The following is a 16,248-nucleotide window of genomic DNA, read 5'->3' on the forward strand; positions in this document are numbered from 1 at the left end:
GCTGTCCATTTGACACTGTTTAGTTCAGGTGTTTTGTAATTTATTTATTTTTATTTTATGTGCACTGGTGTTTTGATTATATATATGGTTGTGTGAGGGTGTCAGATGCCCTGGAACTGGAGTTAACAAACAGTTGTGAGCTTCCATGTAGGTGCTGGGAATCAATGTGGGGTCCTCTGGAAGAACAACCAGTGCTCTTAAGTGCTGAGCCATCTCTCTAGCCCCTAGTTTAGATATTTTTGCTGTTGTTGGGATGGACTGTAGTTTGGTGAGAGTCAGGTATTGAAGTTGCCCATTGGTAACTTTTTTTTTTTTTGGTGGTGTTGTATTGCTCTAGTTCCCCTATCTAATCTTCACATTCACATTCCATTCTCTCCTCGGGCCATGGATTGCTGAGTCTTTCCTCAGAGTCTTTATTTCTAGAATTTCAGACTGGCGTTTCTTCAGTATTCTACCTCTCTGCTGACTCCCTTGTTCATGTCACCCATCACTTTCCTTGTGTAGCTGATTGGTCCCTGAGCATACTCATCATTGTTACTTTGAGTTTGCTTCTGAGATCTCATCTTACTTACTCACCAGATGCCATTATTGTAGCGTTAGTAAGTGTTAGAGAGTTATGTTGCCTTGGCTTTTTTGTCTTTCTTGTTATTGTATTGAGATTTATGTATTTGATGTTATTTCTTTGCTTTAAAAAAAAACAGGTATATTCTTTCAGTTGAAGTATTTGCTGTGTTTGGGTTGGATGTGGTTGGACGTGGCAGAGTTGAGTGTAATTTAGGGACTAGTTCCTCAGTTCAGGATGCCTGGTCCACATGCTGCATCATTCCACCAGTAACCGTGAGAGCAGCCACAGCTGCTGGATATCACCACTGTGCTGCTTGTGCAAGCCAGTTAGCAAGAGCAGCTCTTCTGAGTCCAGTAACTGCTGGAGGATAAACGACCTAGGACAGTATGGAGTACCTCGGGGTTTAGCAAGCTTAGGGAAGCAGAGCAGGTGAGGCTGGGGTGAGTATTAGACTGACTTTGAAATAAGAAAGAAATCAAGGTGAGTCAGTAGCTAAGAGAGGATAATTGGAATGCTGTTGGAGTCCACAGGTTCTAGCAACTGTTAGAGCTGTGGAAGGTTGTAATTGAGGAGTAGAGAAGAAGGAGTAAAGATGGGGGAGAGAAGAGGCAGGGATCAGAGGGACGAGAGTACATGAGGTGAGGGTGGAAAGTATAGAAGACACTGCCGTGCAGTCAACAGGGTGGAGAAACATGCACATGACCCCAAAACCTGATGTATAGAGACAAGCAAAGCCACCATGAGCTGTAAATGCAAGAGTGGAGATAAGTTCTAGAAAGTCAGGAATAAAAGATGCTTATAGAGTAAGCTCCTGCCATAGCTGTGTTGAGCTGGGTGGTGAAATTCTCAGACCCCTAGTAGGCTGTATGGTATCAGGGAGAAATAAAGGGCAGCGTTGTTGTCTGTAGTTTCTGTGTTCTGTGGTTATGGGGCGCACACGTGTGTACGAGGGTACGTATGCATGGATACCTGTGTGTTTGTGCCTCTTTTCCTGGACCACACACTCCTCCTTGACCTCTTCTGAGCCCGAAGGTCCAGTGTGTGTGAGGACCAGCACTTCTCTTCAGTTTCTACTGGTTTCTTATGGGTTTGGTGGCTGTAATCTTAAGTCCACTGATGACCACTATGAACTAGAGAACTGTCAAAAAAGAATCACAGAGCAGCTCTGTTGACCAGGGCTGGTATGACCAAGAAGGTAAGGAAGTGAGGCATAGCTTACTAACGTGCCTGTGTCACGGCTTCGGTGAGTGCTGGAGCCATCTGTGTGTCTGTCTGCCTTTGGAAATATGGCGTGTGGTAGGTGGGGCCTTGCGATTCTTCAGGTAGCTCTCACTGCTCTCTCTCCCCACAGGGTTCGAAAGATTTTAAATCTGCGCGTGTTTGAGGACGAGAGTGGGAAGCACTGGTCCAAGAGCGTGATGGATAAGGAGTACGAGGTGCTGTGTGTCAGCCAGTTCACCCTCCAGTGTGTCCTCAAGGGAAACAAGCCTGACTTCCACCTGGCCATGCCCACAGAGCAGGCGGAGAGCTTCTACAACAGCTTCCTGGACCAGCTGCGCAAGAGCTACAGGCCAGAGCTTATCAGAGGTAGGCAAGAGAGCGAGCAAGGTCCTGGGGCCAATGCTCCAGTACCAACCAGTGCCCCTTCTTCAAATAAAAGAAATAAGGGAAATTAATTAGCAAAACGTTTTCAAAGGTTTGTGTGTCTGTGTAGGTATGTGCATGTGGGCGCAGTTGTGCACACAGGTCAAAAGTGCATCAGATCCCTTGAAGCAGGAGTTACAGACAATTGTGAATTGCCTAACATGGATGCTGGGAACTGAACTCCAGTTCTTTGCAAGAGCAGCAAGAACTCTTAAGCACTGAGCTATTACTCTAGTCCTGTAGATATATTTTTTATTTGGCTTAATATATGTAGGATATTATGATATTAGGAAGGTATTCAGTACAAAAGTTTTGAGATAGTATCTATTCTATCTACATACATACATGTACACATATATGCATGCATATATGTGTATGTGTATATATATATATGTATACATATATACATATACACATATATGTGTATACATATATACATGTATACATATATACATATATATATGCTGTGTGAGCCAGTTCACCCTCAAAGGGAACATATATATAGGTTTTACATGTGTGTGTGTGTGTGTGCCCATGCACATGTGTGTAAAAAGGCTCCTCCCCCCCCCAGAATAGCAGAATTCAGAGGCTGTAGAGATAGCTCAGTGGTTGGAGATGCCCGCCTGACATGCTGACATGAGAGCAGGAGGATCTGAGCTTTGGTTTTAGTGCCCACATATAAAAGGTGAATATGGTCATGATACAGTCAGTTAAGGGGTCTTGATCAGGTTCATTTTCTCTGCCAGTCAAAGAATTACAAGGCAGGAAAATCTGAAGTGCAACAGGTGGCAGCAGAGAAACCTTGAACACTACAGACAGAATCGGCAGTTGAAGAAAGGTGTTTATTGGGGTTGGGGGGAGGGGAGGAACCGTGCACATCCAGCAGACACAGAGTTGGTCACTGAAGAAAGCTAGGGCAGTTGACTGGCCCAGAACTGTTGTGTGTCATGTCCTGAGCAGGCTTTGAACTCATCTCGTCCATTAAGGGCTGCTGGTGGTAGTCAAAAGCCTTCATGCCTTTGTTTTAATTGGCCAGGCTTTTTTTTCAGATCTGAGGGTGAGGAGGAAGGTGGCCGTCTTCTTCTGAGTGCTGAACCCTCTCTCCAGCCCTGGACCTTTATTTCTTTATTAACATGTCTGTGGATGTGTTTCTTTATTAACATGTCTGTGGATGTGTTTCTTTTGATTCTCTTCCTTATAAACTGTGTCTATTTGGCATGAAGAAACATATGTAGCATCTTCCTCCTTTAAATTAAATACTAGCCTGTGCTTGGGTTCTGACAGAACCACCAAAGAGATTCTGCCTCTTCTGTTCATGAGCCGGCTCATGGATACATCTCTTGGGGCCTCCGACCTAGCTTTCCTGTAACATCCTTCTTCATAGAGTAAGCGATTAAGTCAGGTCCTCTGAGCAGTTGCTTCTTTGCAGAGGCAAGGACTGAGAACTGTCAGCATCGTTGTCCCTGCTGCTAGATGCTCACGGAGTCATTCCATTTCCAAGAAATCTCTGATGTATTCCAGGGTCACGCTCAGTGGGGGAGCATTGACTCTACCTATGAGATGCTTGACTGAAGACAGCACAGCTTCCATCCGAGTTCTCAGATGAGAGTGCTCCACATATTATTAGATGCTTTTAGTTTTGAAGTGGTATGCACTTTATCCAGAACATTATATGAAGGGCCTGAAGAGCTGTGCTGTAAACAATATCATTTTATAATGGGTCAGAATTTAAACTCAGGGGATATGATCCATCTAATTACTTTAATAAAACATGTCATGAATTTTTAACCAAAATTTACAGCGTTTTAACTGAAATCTATCTCTGCAACTTTGGGACTTTTGTGAACAGAGCTGCACTCTCTTCTGACCTCAGTTCTTCCCCGGCCTTCAGGGGAACAGAGTGCACAAGCACCGTGTTTTCCATGTTTACCACCTTTGATTAATTTTGAGAGCTTGGCCTCCAGCTCCTGGGAAGTCTTTGAGCTGAAGAGATGGGGGGCAAATGAACTGCTAAATACTCCTTGTGTTAGTGTCTTGACCATGGCAGCACCTTTAAAAAGGAAAGTAGTTCAACTGGTTTAACATTTCCTTAGCTTCCCCTTCCATGGTAGAAGACCTATTTTCCCTTTATAATTAGCTCCTCCGCATTCCCAACAAGCGGCCATTGAATCCTATACATGTTCTCCACAGTTGGCAGCCCTTCCCGCTCAGACAGCGAGGTTCATGTGCTAGGCAGTGAAGTCTGCTGTCTCACTTCCCATTGTTTCTGACCTGTTGGCGATGTGACCTCAAGCTCTTTTTCTGGATCTCCAGAGAACAGGGCACCCACCCCCGCTGGCCAGCTAGTTATGCTGCCTCTACCTTGTCATTGTCAGCGCATAGCATGCCAAGATACAGCTCTTATTAGGGGCTTTCAGTCTAGAGCCCTGTGCGGAGTAAGTACATCCCACTGATTATCTGCTTGCATTTCCACAACGACCTTTTCAGATGAGGAAGCTGAGGTGTATCAGGGTAACCATGAATGACAGAGCCTGGGCTCAGGCGAGCCTTTATCCCTAGAGGATGATGTCACCGATGTGATCAGTTCCCTATGCAATGCACACCTGGCCTTCTGCCTTCATCAGGTCTATGGGGACCTTGCTGCCCTTTGTGCTGTGTTCAGGGAATTCAGTGAAGGCTTTGGAACCCCATGAAGGTTTTGTAAGAGAGCAATATGCCTGGTTTGTCTTTTTTGTTGTTGTTATTGATGTTGTTTTTTGGATTTGTTTTTTTTCAAGACAGGGTTTCTCTGTATAGCCCTGGCTGTTCTGGAACTCACTCTGTAGACCAGGCTGGCCTTGAACTCAGAAATCCACCTGCCTCTGCCTCCCAGAGTGCTGGGATTACAGGCGTGCACCACCACTGCCCGGCTTGCCTGGTTTCTCTTTAACTGACAGTGATGTTTATCCAGGGTTTTAAGTTGTTATGCTGTTTCCACTCAGGTAGATGTGGTGATTTCTCTATCAGTGAGGTGCAGTCCAGCCGGCCTGCTACTGGGCTGGCTGCAGGGCACAGTAAGAGGGAGACTGTGATGCCTAAAGCAGCTTACAGACCGCGTGGAAGAGAGATGCTCAGTGAGTGGGGCTAGTCCTCCCCATGGTGCCTGTTCTAGAAGCCTCACGTTCTACAGAGCTGCTGAAACTCCCAGTGCTTGTGGAAAAAAAAATGGGATAAGAAGCAAACCCTGAGGACCCATGACTCCTGGCATGAAGGGATTACTTCCTTGTCATGCTCATAAAATACACTGGGAACTTCTGTCGGAGCTGAGGGCTTTTTCCTTTCTGTTGCGGATACTATTTTGTTCTTGTTGTGTTGCCCACATCTACCTCACCTGCTCTGATGTAGCTGGTGTGGTAAACGTGTGTGTGTGTGTGTGTGTGTGTGTGTGTGTGTGTGTGTGTGTATGCCTGTCTGTATTTATGTATGCCCTTATTTATAGATACGGTTTTGCAGTGTAGCCTAGGCTGGCCTTGAACTTAATCTTACCGTCTCAGCCTCCCTTTCCCAGGTTCTGGATTTTAGGTGGGTGTCTCCACATCTGGCTTCTGTACTCTTTCTTTATTTACCATTAAGTATGAGGAAATTCTCACTCCAGAAACCATTGTCATGGGAGCCTCCTGTAATGACCATGCCTTAAACACATGTAGCATCTATGTTCCCGTGCTTGATTCTTGATACTCTTGTGTTTCGCTCATTTGTTAGGCCTTCTTGACTCAGTACACTACATTACATGTTTGAACATGGGCTTTCTGGGCTACCAGTGGCTTGCCATGGATTGGAAATATATTCCCTGTGTCTCTTCTGTAAACTCTTCATGTGCTATAATGCCCCAAGGCACTGGACAGGTCAGCCTCAGAGCAGACATCAGGTTTTTCCAGGGCTCTACAGGTCCTGCATTCCTGGAATTGCTGGGCTAACTGGGATGGTTGGTGACCCCTGTGGCAGGACACTGCTTGGTGGACCCCAAGGCAGGGTGATACCATTAGGGCAGCATGTATGAATGCACTCCTATCTGCACTGGAGCTGAGGTCGGGCTTAGGAATGAGCATTGGCAGGAGGAATGGTGGTGTACCTCTGCTGGAGGAACCACAGAGCTCAGGTTCATGTGTCTAGGAACAGCACAGGCAAGTCACGCTGGCACGTGTGCGACTGGTCTAAAGGGTCCAAGAGGTTCAGAGACAGCTGTAGATAGACGAGTGAAGAGACTACAGGGCTGAAACGATGTTGGGAATGTGGCGACTTGCTTCTATGTTTGTTAGCAGCCAGGACATTTAAGCTGAGACCAGAGGGTAAGGGAAGATGCAAACTGCGCTCTCAGAGTGTGTGTTTGTGACCTGGTGAGAGGTCTCTGGTGCCTTCCTAGGTATGCACGCTTTTCCGTCACTCCCTGCTCCCCGCTTGCCTTCCTGCTAGGATGGCATTGTGTCCAGTTGCCTACTGTCTCTTCTCCTTGGGTCATGCTTACCTCACTTGTTCGTCCTGGGCATCTCTGACCTCATCCTCCCGGGCTGCCCTGTATTACCAGAGCTCAGAAGCAGGAACTCTCAGCGGACTTGGGGTTCTGATGTGGTGCTGGCTTCCTTTGGAGCAAGGATTCAGATAACAGGTACCCTGAGACAGGAAATAGAAATGCCCAGCCTGGAAAGGGGTACAGTCTCACTTTTGCCATGGACAGTTGGTCCCGGCAGTCTCCCAGCCCACTGGGGAGGGACATATGGAGCGAAGCTAGACCTCACTGTAGGAAGTGATGCCAAGATGTTTAGGGCCACCTCTTTCCTGTCACAGCTCATGGCCCTGGTACTTCCGTGCTGCTTGCCTTTTCTTTGGATGACTGCTTAGAGGGAGGATCCTTGTATGCAAATTTGATGATCTTCCTCCTCTGTTTGAGAATGAGCTGGCATTGATGGTATTTTCCTGAGGCTCCAGACCAGTGGCTCTCAGTGTGTGGGTCATGACCTCTTTGGGGGAGTGACCCTTTCACAGGAGCCACTGAAGACCATCAGAAAACATACACTTTACATTACGATTCATAATAGCAGCAAAATGACAGTTATGAAATAGCAACAAAGATAATTTTATGGTTGGGAGTCACTGCAACATGAGGAACTGTATTAAACATTAGGAAGGTTGAGAACCACTGCTCCAGACTGACAGAGTGGCTCCTGGGACCAGAGGCAGTGGTGGCTTCTGCCGTCAGCCAGGGACCTCTAATCCAGCTTGGGATGAATGTCAGAAGCACATTTGGCCGGGGGCATGAAACACTCCAAGTTGAAAGTGCTAAACAGACATTGCTTTTACAGTCATGAAAAAATAAATGTTATACCAACATGAAGTGGTTGAAAAGAAGGACCCATCCTCTCAAGCTTCTAGTTCCAGCGCTGAGTTGTGTATAACAGGACCTAAGAAGGCTCACAGGCAAATTAAGAATACTCCGCATCCTCTGTAGGGTCTGATCTGTCATGGGCAGAGCTAGAGAAGTGTGGACAAGCACCAAGGTGAGCAGCAGCTTACGATTGCCCAGCTCTGTGGCCTGCATGGGACATCCATTATGGCCAGGCCTCCTGCAGCTTAAAGCGGCGAGATGGTGCTGGCGTCTGGAGGACCACGCCTACTTTTTGCTTTGTGATTGGTAGCTGATGCCTATGGATTCATTTAATTTCCTACCCTTCTTACTACTTAAATCATTTTAGCAGCATGAGTGAACTTTCAGCAGATGCTGACTTCAGCATGGACTGTTAGGCGAAGTCATTGTTCTTAGTAGAAATTTAGGAAATTATAGTGTGTGTCTGGCCTTTACTGTTCAGGTGGTCACAAAAACAAGACCAAGTTCTCTGCACAAAGGAGATTTATTTGCCTCAGAAGGACAAAGGGCAGGGAATGAAGGACGAGGGAGACGAGAAAAGGAACAAGGGAAAGGGGGAAGGGATATTTGCTCAGAGGGACATACGACTGCCTCTAGATAGAAAGGAGACAGATCTGGCCCATAGCACATGATGGTTTATAAAGGAAAAGGGGAGACAGGCAGTGGTGGCACACAACTTTATTCCCAAAAGTCAGAAGGCAGAGGCAAGTTGATCTCTAAGCTCAAGGCCAGCCTGTTCTACAGAGCTAGTTCCAAAACCAGCCAGCCAGCCAGCCAACCAGCCAACCCACCATAAAACCCTAACAAAACAAAACAAAAAACAAAACAACTCACAAAAACAAAAAAGAAAAAGGCAAAGGGAGAAAGCCCTGAGTTAGGATGGGTTGGTTAATTTTGGTTGGGCATGTTAATTAGGGTAACCAAAAGGGGATTGCTGGACTTCAATATTTTGATAGCCGGACCTTTATAGTCAGCCTCAGGAGGAGAAAGTGTTCAAATAAGGGAATGGATTGTGGTGACTAGCTTTAGGAATGTAATCTAATGGTTTAGTAAGGTAGAGGGAATGGGGGAGAAGGGAAAAGGCAAACTTGCCAGCGCCATGCTTGCCTTGCTTGGGCCTGCTAGAGCCTGTCAGTGCCTTTGAAGGGGATTCTGGAACTTAAGCTCCTGCACTCTGCCTGTCTCCTCTTTTTAAATAATATTTTACTTAGGTTTTATTCGCGTGCGTGCGTGTGTGTGTGCGCGCGCGCGTGTGCGTGCGTGCGTGCGTGTGTGTGTGTGTGTGTGTGTGTGTGTGTGTGTATATGCATGATTTGTATTTATGAGTGCCCTTGGAGGCCAGGAGAGCTGTTGGAGCCCCTGGAGCTGGGACTACAGGTGATTTGGTATTGGAAACCAAACTCAGGTCCTCTGGGGGGGAAAAAAAACAGGAATTTTTTTCATCTCTCCACCCCGCCCCATTGCTTCCTGTTCTCAGGGGGATAAACAACTTTCTTCTAGTATATGCTCCCTATCATATGCATGCTTTGCCTTGCCACAGGCTCAAAGTGATAGGAATTAGAGACCATGGGCAGGGAAACCTGAACCTATGATTCAAAACCAACCATTCTCCTATCAGGTGAATATGTCCGGTGTTTTGTTATAGTACCAGAGGCCTGATGAGCACATTGCCTCTCTTGGCTTCACTACCTGCCCGCCCTTATTTTCCTTCATCTTTTTTTTTTTTTAAGTTTCATATCCTGAGCTCCCTCCACACTTCTGGTCATGAATTGGCCTGGCTCTTTCTTCTTTCTCAACAGTCTATAATGGCAGTTCAGTTTGAAGAAATAAGGGCAGAATTTTAAAAGATGAAGCAGATGTAGTTGGGAAGAAACTCCTGTTCATCAGTGCACTGTCCAACCACGTGCTACATGGACTTGGGATGAGAAAGCAGCCCTAGTCACCCAGCAGGAGTCGTTGGAAGCATTCAAACCAGCAGTCTGGGGACACAGAAATAGCCATGACTTTGTTGTCTTATGTTCTTCACACCTATGCTTTGCTGAGGAAATTTATAGTACATGTGCATTTTTAAAATCATTCTTTCCTTTGCTATGTCTGAGGGAATCCTTCCAGTTTATGGGTCTCTTCACCCATCCTCTGAGTTAAATGTCACATCATTTATTTCTATTTCAGTATGCACACATACAACCTACTGAGTCTATTTAGTGTTGCTTGTGTATACATGTGTGTAGGGCTGACTGCTTGAGACTGGATAACCCATAGGAGGCCTGTCTCTGGGCAAGACAGACTCCTGTCCTCTCAGTTACCAATTGATTGTATCTAGGGGTAGGACCTTGTGTAATTTCCCTGTCCTCATTGGCATGCCAACTGGTGTTGTCATTATGCAGGTCCTGTTTAGGTAGCCATAGTGTTGAGATTTCATGTCTAAAAGATACTGTCTCACAGAAGGTGCCCTGGTGCTATGGTTCTTAGAATCTTCTGTGATTTTCCTGAGCCTCAGGTATAGGGGCTGCATTATAGATGTGTCAATTGGGAGTGGGCACCCCACAGTCAATTGTTTCTGCATGTTGACAAATTGTCACTTTCTCTAGTGAGTGGTCTTCATCTGCTGCAAAAAGAACAGATTTACTTTAAACTTACATGTAGGGTTTTTGGCTTGGATATTCATTTCTGTATTTCCAGTTTTATTTCATTGATGTGTCTTTAAGCCCCTACCACACCATATCTTAAAATTTTTAAATTTATGTGCATTGGTATTTGCCTGCACTTATTTCTGTGTGAGGGTGTTGGATGATTTGGGGCTGGAGTTATAGACAGTTGTGAGTGCTGGGAATTGAACTTGGGTCCTCTACAAGAGGAGCCAGTGCTCTTAACTCCTGAGCCATTTCTCCAGCCCCCACATTCCATGTCATTTTGATTTGTAGTAAGATTTGAAATTAGGATATCTGAGACCTCTTTATTTTTTGTTTTTCTTTTTTGTTTGTTTGTTTTTGAGACAGGATTTCTCTGTGTAGCCCTGACTATCCTGGAATTCACTCTGTAGACCAGGCTGGCCTCAAATTCAGAGATCCGCCTGCCAGTGCTGGGAATGCCACCACTGCCCAGCCTCTTTGGTTCTTCTGATGAGTGTCTGCATAGGTGGTTGATGCTGAAGTTTAAACGTGCACAGTCCCATGATCCAAAGTTTGCTCCTCTTATCCTTGTCCAACCTTGTGCCCCAGCTTTCCTCATGTAATTAATTTTATTACTTTTTCTGTTTATGTCTTGTATATGTTGATGCAAGCAGATGTGAATGTTTGGCTTTTAATGTAAAAGGTATCACATGATATTTTTCTTTTAGAAGCAAAAAAAGATTATTTTTATCCAATAGTTTCTTGTTTTTAAACATTTACAGCAAGTAATCAAATGAACTGTTAGACAAATTTCATAAATTTAACCTTCCATTGTTTGAGTTTAAGCTAAAAAGCTGCAAGACTATATTTTAGGATGGGCTAGAATCATAATTTATTAGAAAACATGAAAGATAATAGACTCTGGGGTGTTAGTTTTTATTCATAACCATATTATTAGAGTATTAAAAGCCCAATTTAAATGACTATATATTAATTATGAAACATTTTTAAAGAAATAAAAAGCATAAATGAACCACTTAATTTATACTTCTCATAATAATTTTAACCATATTTCTAAGAATATTAATGAGTAGGTAGCTTGGAGTCACATTAGCAAAATTATTTATTTTTTTAATGTTTTCTGGGATTTGACATTTTTAATTAGATATTTTCTTTATTTACATTTCAAATGCTATCACCTTTCTTCATTCCCCCCTTCACTGAAAACCCCCATCCCATCCCACCTCCCACTGCTCACCAACTACCCACTCCCGCTTCCTGTCCTGGCATTCTCCTTCACTGGGGCATTGAGCCTTCACAGGACCAAGGCCTTCTCATCTCATTGATGTCTGACAAGACCATTCTCTGCTACATATGCAGCTGGAGACATGGGTCCCTCCATGTGTACTCTTTGGTTGGTGGTTTAGTCCCTGGGAGCTCTGGGGGTACTGGATGGTTCATATTGTTGTTCCTCCAATGGGACTGCAAACCCCTTCAGCTCCTTGGGTCCTTTCTCTAGCTCCTCCATTGGGGACCCTGTTCTCAGTCCAATGGTTGGCTAAGAGCATCCACCTCTGTATTTGTCAGGCACTGGCAGAGCCTCTCAGGAGACAGCTATATCAGGCTCCTGTCAGCAAGCGCTTGTTGGCATCCACAATAGTGTCTGGATTTGGTAACCATATATGGGATGGTTCCCCAGGTGGTGCAGTCTCTGGATGGTCTTTCCTTCAGTCTCTGCTCCACATTTTGTCTCTGTATCAGCTCCCATGGGTATTTTGTTCCCCCCTTCTAAGAAGGACCAGAGTATCCACCCTTTGGTCTTCCTTCTTGAGCTTCATGTGGTCTGTGAATTTTATCTTCGGTATTCCAAACTTCTGGGCTACTATCCACTTATCAGTGAGTGCATACCATGTGTGTTCTTTTGTGATTGGGTTACATCACTCAGGATATTTTCTAGTTCCATCCATTTGTCTAAGAATTTCATGAATTCATTGTTTTTAATAGCTAAGTAAATGTACTATATTTTCTGTATCCATTCTTCTGTTGAAGGACATCTGGGTTCTTTCCAGCTTCTGGCTATTATAAATAAGGCTGTTATGAACATAGTGGAGCATGTGTCCTTATTACACGTTGGAGCATCTTCTGGGTATATGCTGGGTCCTCAGGTAGTACTATGTCCAATTTTCTGAGGAGCCACCAAACTGATTTCCAGAGTGGTTGAACCAGCTTGCAATCCCACCTCTTTCTCCACATCCTTGCCAGCATCTGCTGTCACTTGCATTTTTCGTCTTAGCCATTCTGACTAGTGTGAGGTGGAAACTCAGGGTTGTTTTGATTTGCATTTCCCTGGTGACTAAGGATGTTGAACATTTCTTTAGGTGCTTCTCACCTATTCGGTATTCCTCAGTTGAGAATTCTTTGTTTAGCTCTATTTTTAAAATAGGGTTATTTGTTTCTCTGGAGTCTAACTTCTTGAGTTCTTTATATATATTGGATATTAGCCCTCTATTGGATGTAGGATTGGTAAAGATCTTTTCCCAATCTGTGGATTGCCGTTTTGTCCTATTGACAGTGTCCTTTGCTTTACAGAAGCTTTGCAATTTTATGAGGTCCCATTTGTCAATTCTTGATCTTCGAGCATAAGCTATGGTGTTCTGTTCAGGAAATTTCCCCCTGTGCTCGTGTGCTCGAAGCTCTTCCCCACTTTCTTTTCTATTAGTTTCAGTGTGTCTGGGTCTTCAATTCTTTTTTTTTTATTTGATATATTTTTTATTTACATTTCAAATGATTTCCCCTTTTCTGGCCCCTCACTCCCCGAAAGTGTTCTGGTTTTGTCCTATACTGCTACATACACTGAGTCTTTCCAGAACCAGGCCACTCCTCCGTTTTTCTTGTACATCATTTGATGTGTGGATTATGTTTTGGGTATTCCAATTTTCTAGGCTAATATCCACTTATTAGTGAGTACATACCATGATTAATCTTTTGAGACTGGGTTACCTCACTTAGTATGATGTTCTCCAGCTCCATCCATTTGTCTAAGAATTTCATGAATTCATTGTTTCTAATGGCTGAATAGTACTCCATTGTGTAAATATACCCCATTTTTTTTGCATCCATTTTTCTGTTGAGGGATACCTGTGTTCTTTCCAGGTTCTGGCTATTATAAATAGGGCTGCTATGAACATAGTGGAGCACATGTATCCTTATTACCTGCTGGGGAATCCTCTGGGTATATGCCCAGGAGTGGTACAGCAGGATCCTCTGGAAGTGGCATGCCCAGTTTTCTGAGGAACTGCCAGACTGATTTCCAGAGTGGTTGTACCAATTTGCAACCCCACCAGCAGTGGAGGAGTGTTCCTCTTTCTCCACATTCTCGCCAACACCTGCTGTCTCCTGAATTTTTAATTTTAGCCCTTCTGACTGGTGTAAGGTGAAATCTCAGCGTTGTTGTGATTTGCATTCCCTAATGACTAATGAAGTTGAGCATTTTTTAAGATGCTTCTCAGCCATCTGATGTTTTTCAGGTGAAAATTCTTTGTTTATCTCTGTACCCCATTTTTAATAGGGTTATTTGACTTTCTGGGGTCTAACTTCTTGAGTTCTTCATATATATTGGATATTAGCCCTCTATCTGATGTAGGGTTGGTGAAGATCTTTTCCCAATTTGTTGGTTGCTGATTTGTCCTTTTGATGGTGTCCTTTGCCTTACAGAAACTTTGTAATTTTATGAGGTCCCATTTGTCTATTCTTGATCTTAGAGCACATGCTATTGGTGTTCTGTTCAGGAACTTTCCCCCTGTACCGATGTCCTCAAGGGTCTTCCCCATTTTTTTTTTCTATTAGCTTCAGAGTGTCTGGCTTTATGTGGAGGTCCTTGATCCATTTGGAGTTGAGCTTAGTACAAGGAGATAAGGATGGATCAATTCACATTCTTCTGCATGCTGACCTCCAGTTGAACCAGCACCATTTGTTGAAAAGGCTATCTTTTTTTCCACTGGATGTTTTCAGCTCCTTTGTTGAGGATCAAGTGGCCATAGGAGTGTGGGTTCATTTCTGGATCTTCAATCCTATTCCATTGATCCGCCTGCCTGTCACTGTACCAATACCATGCAGTTTTTAACACTATTGCTCTGTAGTATTGCTTGAGATCAGGGATACTGATTCCCCCAGACTTTCTTTTGTTGTTGAGAATAGTTTTAGCTATCCTGGGTTTTTTGTTATTACAAATGAATTTGTGAATTGGTCTTTCTAACTCTATGAAGAACTGAGTTGGGATTTTGATGTGGATTGCTTTTGGCAAAATGGCCATTTTAACTATATTAATCCTGCCAATCCATGAACATGGGAGTTTTTTCCATTTTCTGAGGTCTTCTTCCATTTCCTTCTTCAAGGTCTTGAAGTTCTTGTCATACAGATCTTTCACTTGTTTGGTCAGAGTCACACCAAGGTACTTTATACTGTTTGTGGCTATTGTGAAGGGTGTCATTTCCCTAATTTCTTTCTCAGCCTGCTTATCCTTTGAGTATAGGAAGGCTACTGATTTTCTTGAGTTGATTTTATAACCTACCACTTTGCTGAAGTTGTTTATCAGCTGTAGGAGTTCTCTAGTGGAGTTTTTTTGGGTCACTTAGGTAGACTATCATATTATCTTCAAATAGTGATAGTTTGACTTCTTCCTTTCCAATTTGTATCCCTTTGACCTCCTTATGTTGTTTAATTGCCCGAGCTAGTACCTCAAGTACAATATTGAAAAGATATGGAGAGAGGGGGCAGCCTTGTCTAGTCCCTGATTTTAGTGGGATTGCTTCAAGTTTCTCTCAGTTTAGTTTGATGTTGGCTACCAGTTTGCTGTATATTGCTTTTACTATGTTTAGGTATGGGCCTTGAATTCCTATTCTTTCCAAGACTTTAAGCATGAAAGGATGCTGAATTTTGTCAAATGCTTTTTCACCATCCAATGAAATGACCATGTGGTTTTTTTCTTTGAGTTTGTTTATGTAATGGATTGCATTCATGGATTTCCGTATATTGAACCATTCCTGCATCCCTGTGATAAAGCCTACTTGATCATGGTGGATTATCGTTTTTTTTTTTTTTTTTTTTATGTGTTCTTGGATTCGGTTGGCAAGAATTTTATTGAGTATTTTTGCGTCGATGTTCATAAGGGAAATTGGTCTGAAGTTCTCTTTCTTTGTTGGATCTCTGTGTGGTTTTGGTATCAGCGTAATTGTGGCTTTGTAGAAGGAGTTGGGTAGTGTTCCTTCCATTTCTATTTTGTGGAATAGTTTGAGAGTATTGTTGTTAGGTCTTCTTTGAAGGTCTGATAGAATTCTGCACTGAAACCATCTATCTGGTCCTGTGCTTTTTTTGGTTGGAAGACTTTCTATGACCTCTTCTATTTCTTTAGGGGTTATGGGATTGTTTAGATGATCTATTTGGTCCTGAATTAATTTTCATATTTGGTATCTGTCTAGGAAATTGTCCATTTCCTCCAGATTCTCCAGTTTTGTTGATTATAGGCTTTTGTAGTAGGATCTGATGATTTTTTGGATTTCTTCAGTTTCTGTTGTTATATCCCCCTTTTCACTTCCAATTTTGTTAATTTGGATACTTTGTGCCCTTTGGTCAGTCTGGCTAAGGGTTTATCTATCTTGTTGATTTTCTCAAAGAACCAGCTCCTGGATTCGTTGATTCTTTGTATGGTTCTCTTTGTTTCTACTTGATTGATTTCAGCCCTGAGTTTGATGATTTCCTGCCTTCTACTCCTCCTGGGTGAATTAGCTTCTTTTGGTTCCAGGGCTTTCAGATGTGCCATTAAGCTGCTAGTGTATGCTCTCTCTCATTTCTTTTTGGAGGCACTCAGGGCTATGAGTTTTCCTCTTAGTACTGCTTTCATTGTGTCCCAAAGATTTGGGTATGTTGTGCCTTCATTTTCATTAAATTCTAAAAAGTCTCTGATTTCTTTCTTTATTTCTTCTTTGGCCAAGGTGTCATTGAGTAGAGTATTGTTCAGCCTCCATGTG

The 16,248-nt window shown here is 43.5% G+C and overlaps 1 protein-coding gene across 2 annotated transcripts in view; it reads left to right on the top strand.

Moving 5' to 3' along the window:
* Positions 1 to 16,248, top strand: part of Dtd1 (D-aminoacyl-tRNA deacylase 1) — a 173,774-nt gene that overhangs the window by 15,607 nt on the left and 141,919 nt on the right. For both annotated transcript variants that reach the window (XM_052183804.1, XM_052183805.1), the window contains one exon: positions 1,917 to 2,152. In XM_052183804.1, the coding sequence (XP_052039764.1) occupies positions 1,917 to 2,152 (236 nt within the window). The remainder of the gene's footprint in view (positions 1 to 1,916; positions 2,153 to 16,248) is intronic.

Source organism: Apodemus sylvaticus, chromosome 5 (genome assembly GCF_947179515.1).
Source record: "Apodemus sylvaticus chromosome 5, mApoSyl1.1, whole genome shotgun sequence".
NCBI classification, from domain to species: Eukaryota; Metazoa; Chordata; class Mammalia; order Rodentia; family Muridae; genus Apodemus; species Apodemus sylvaticus.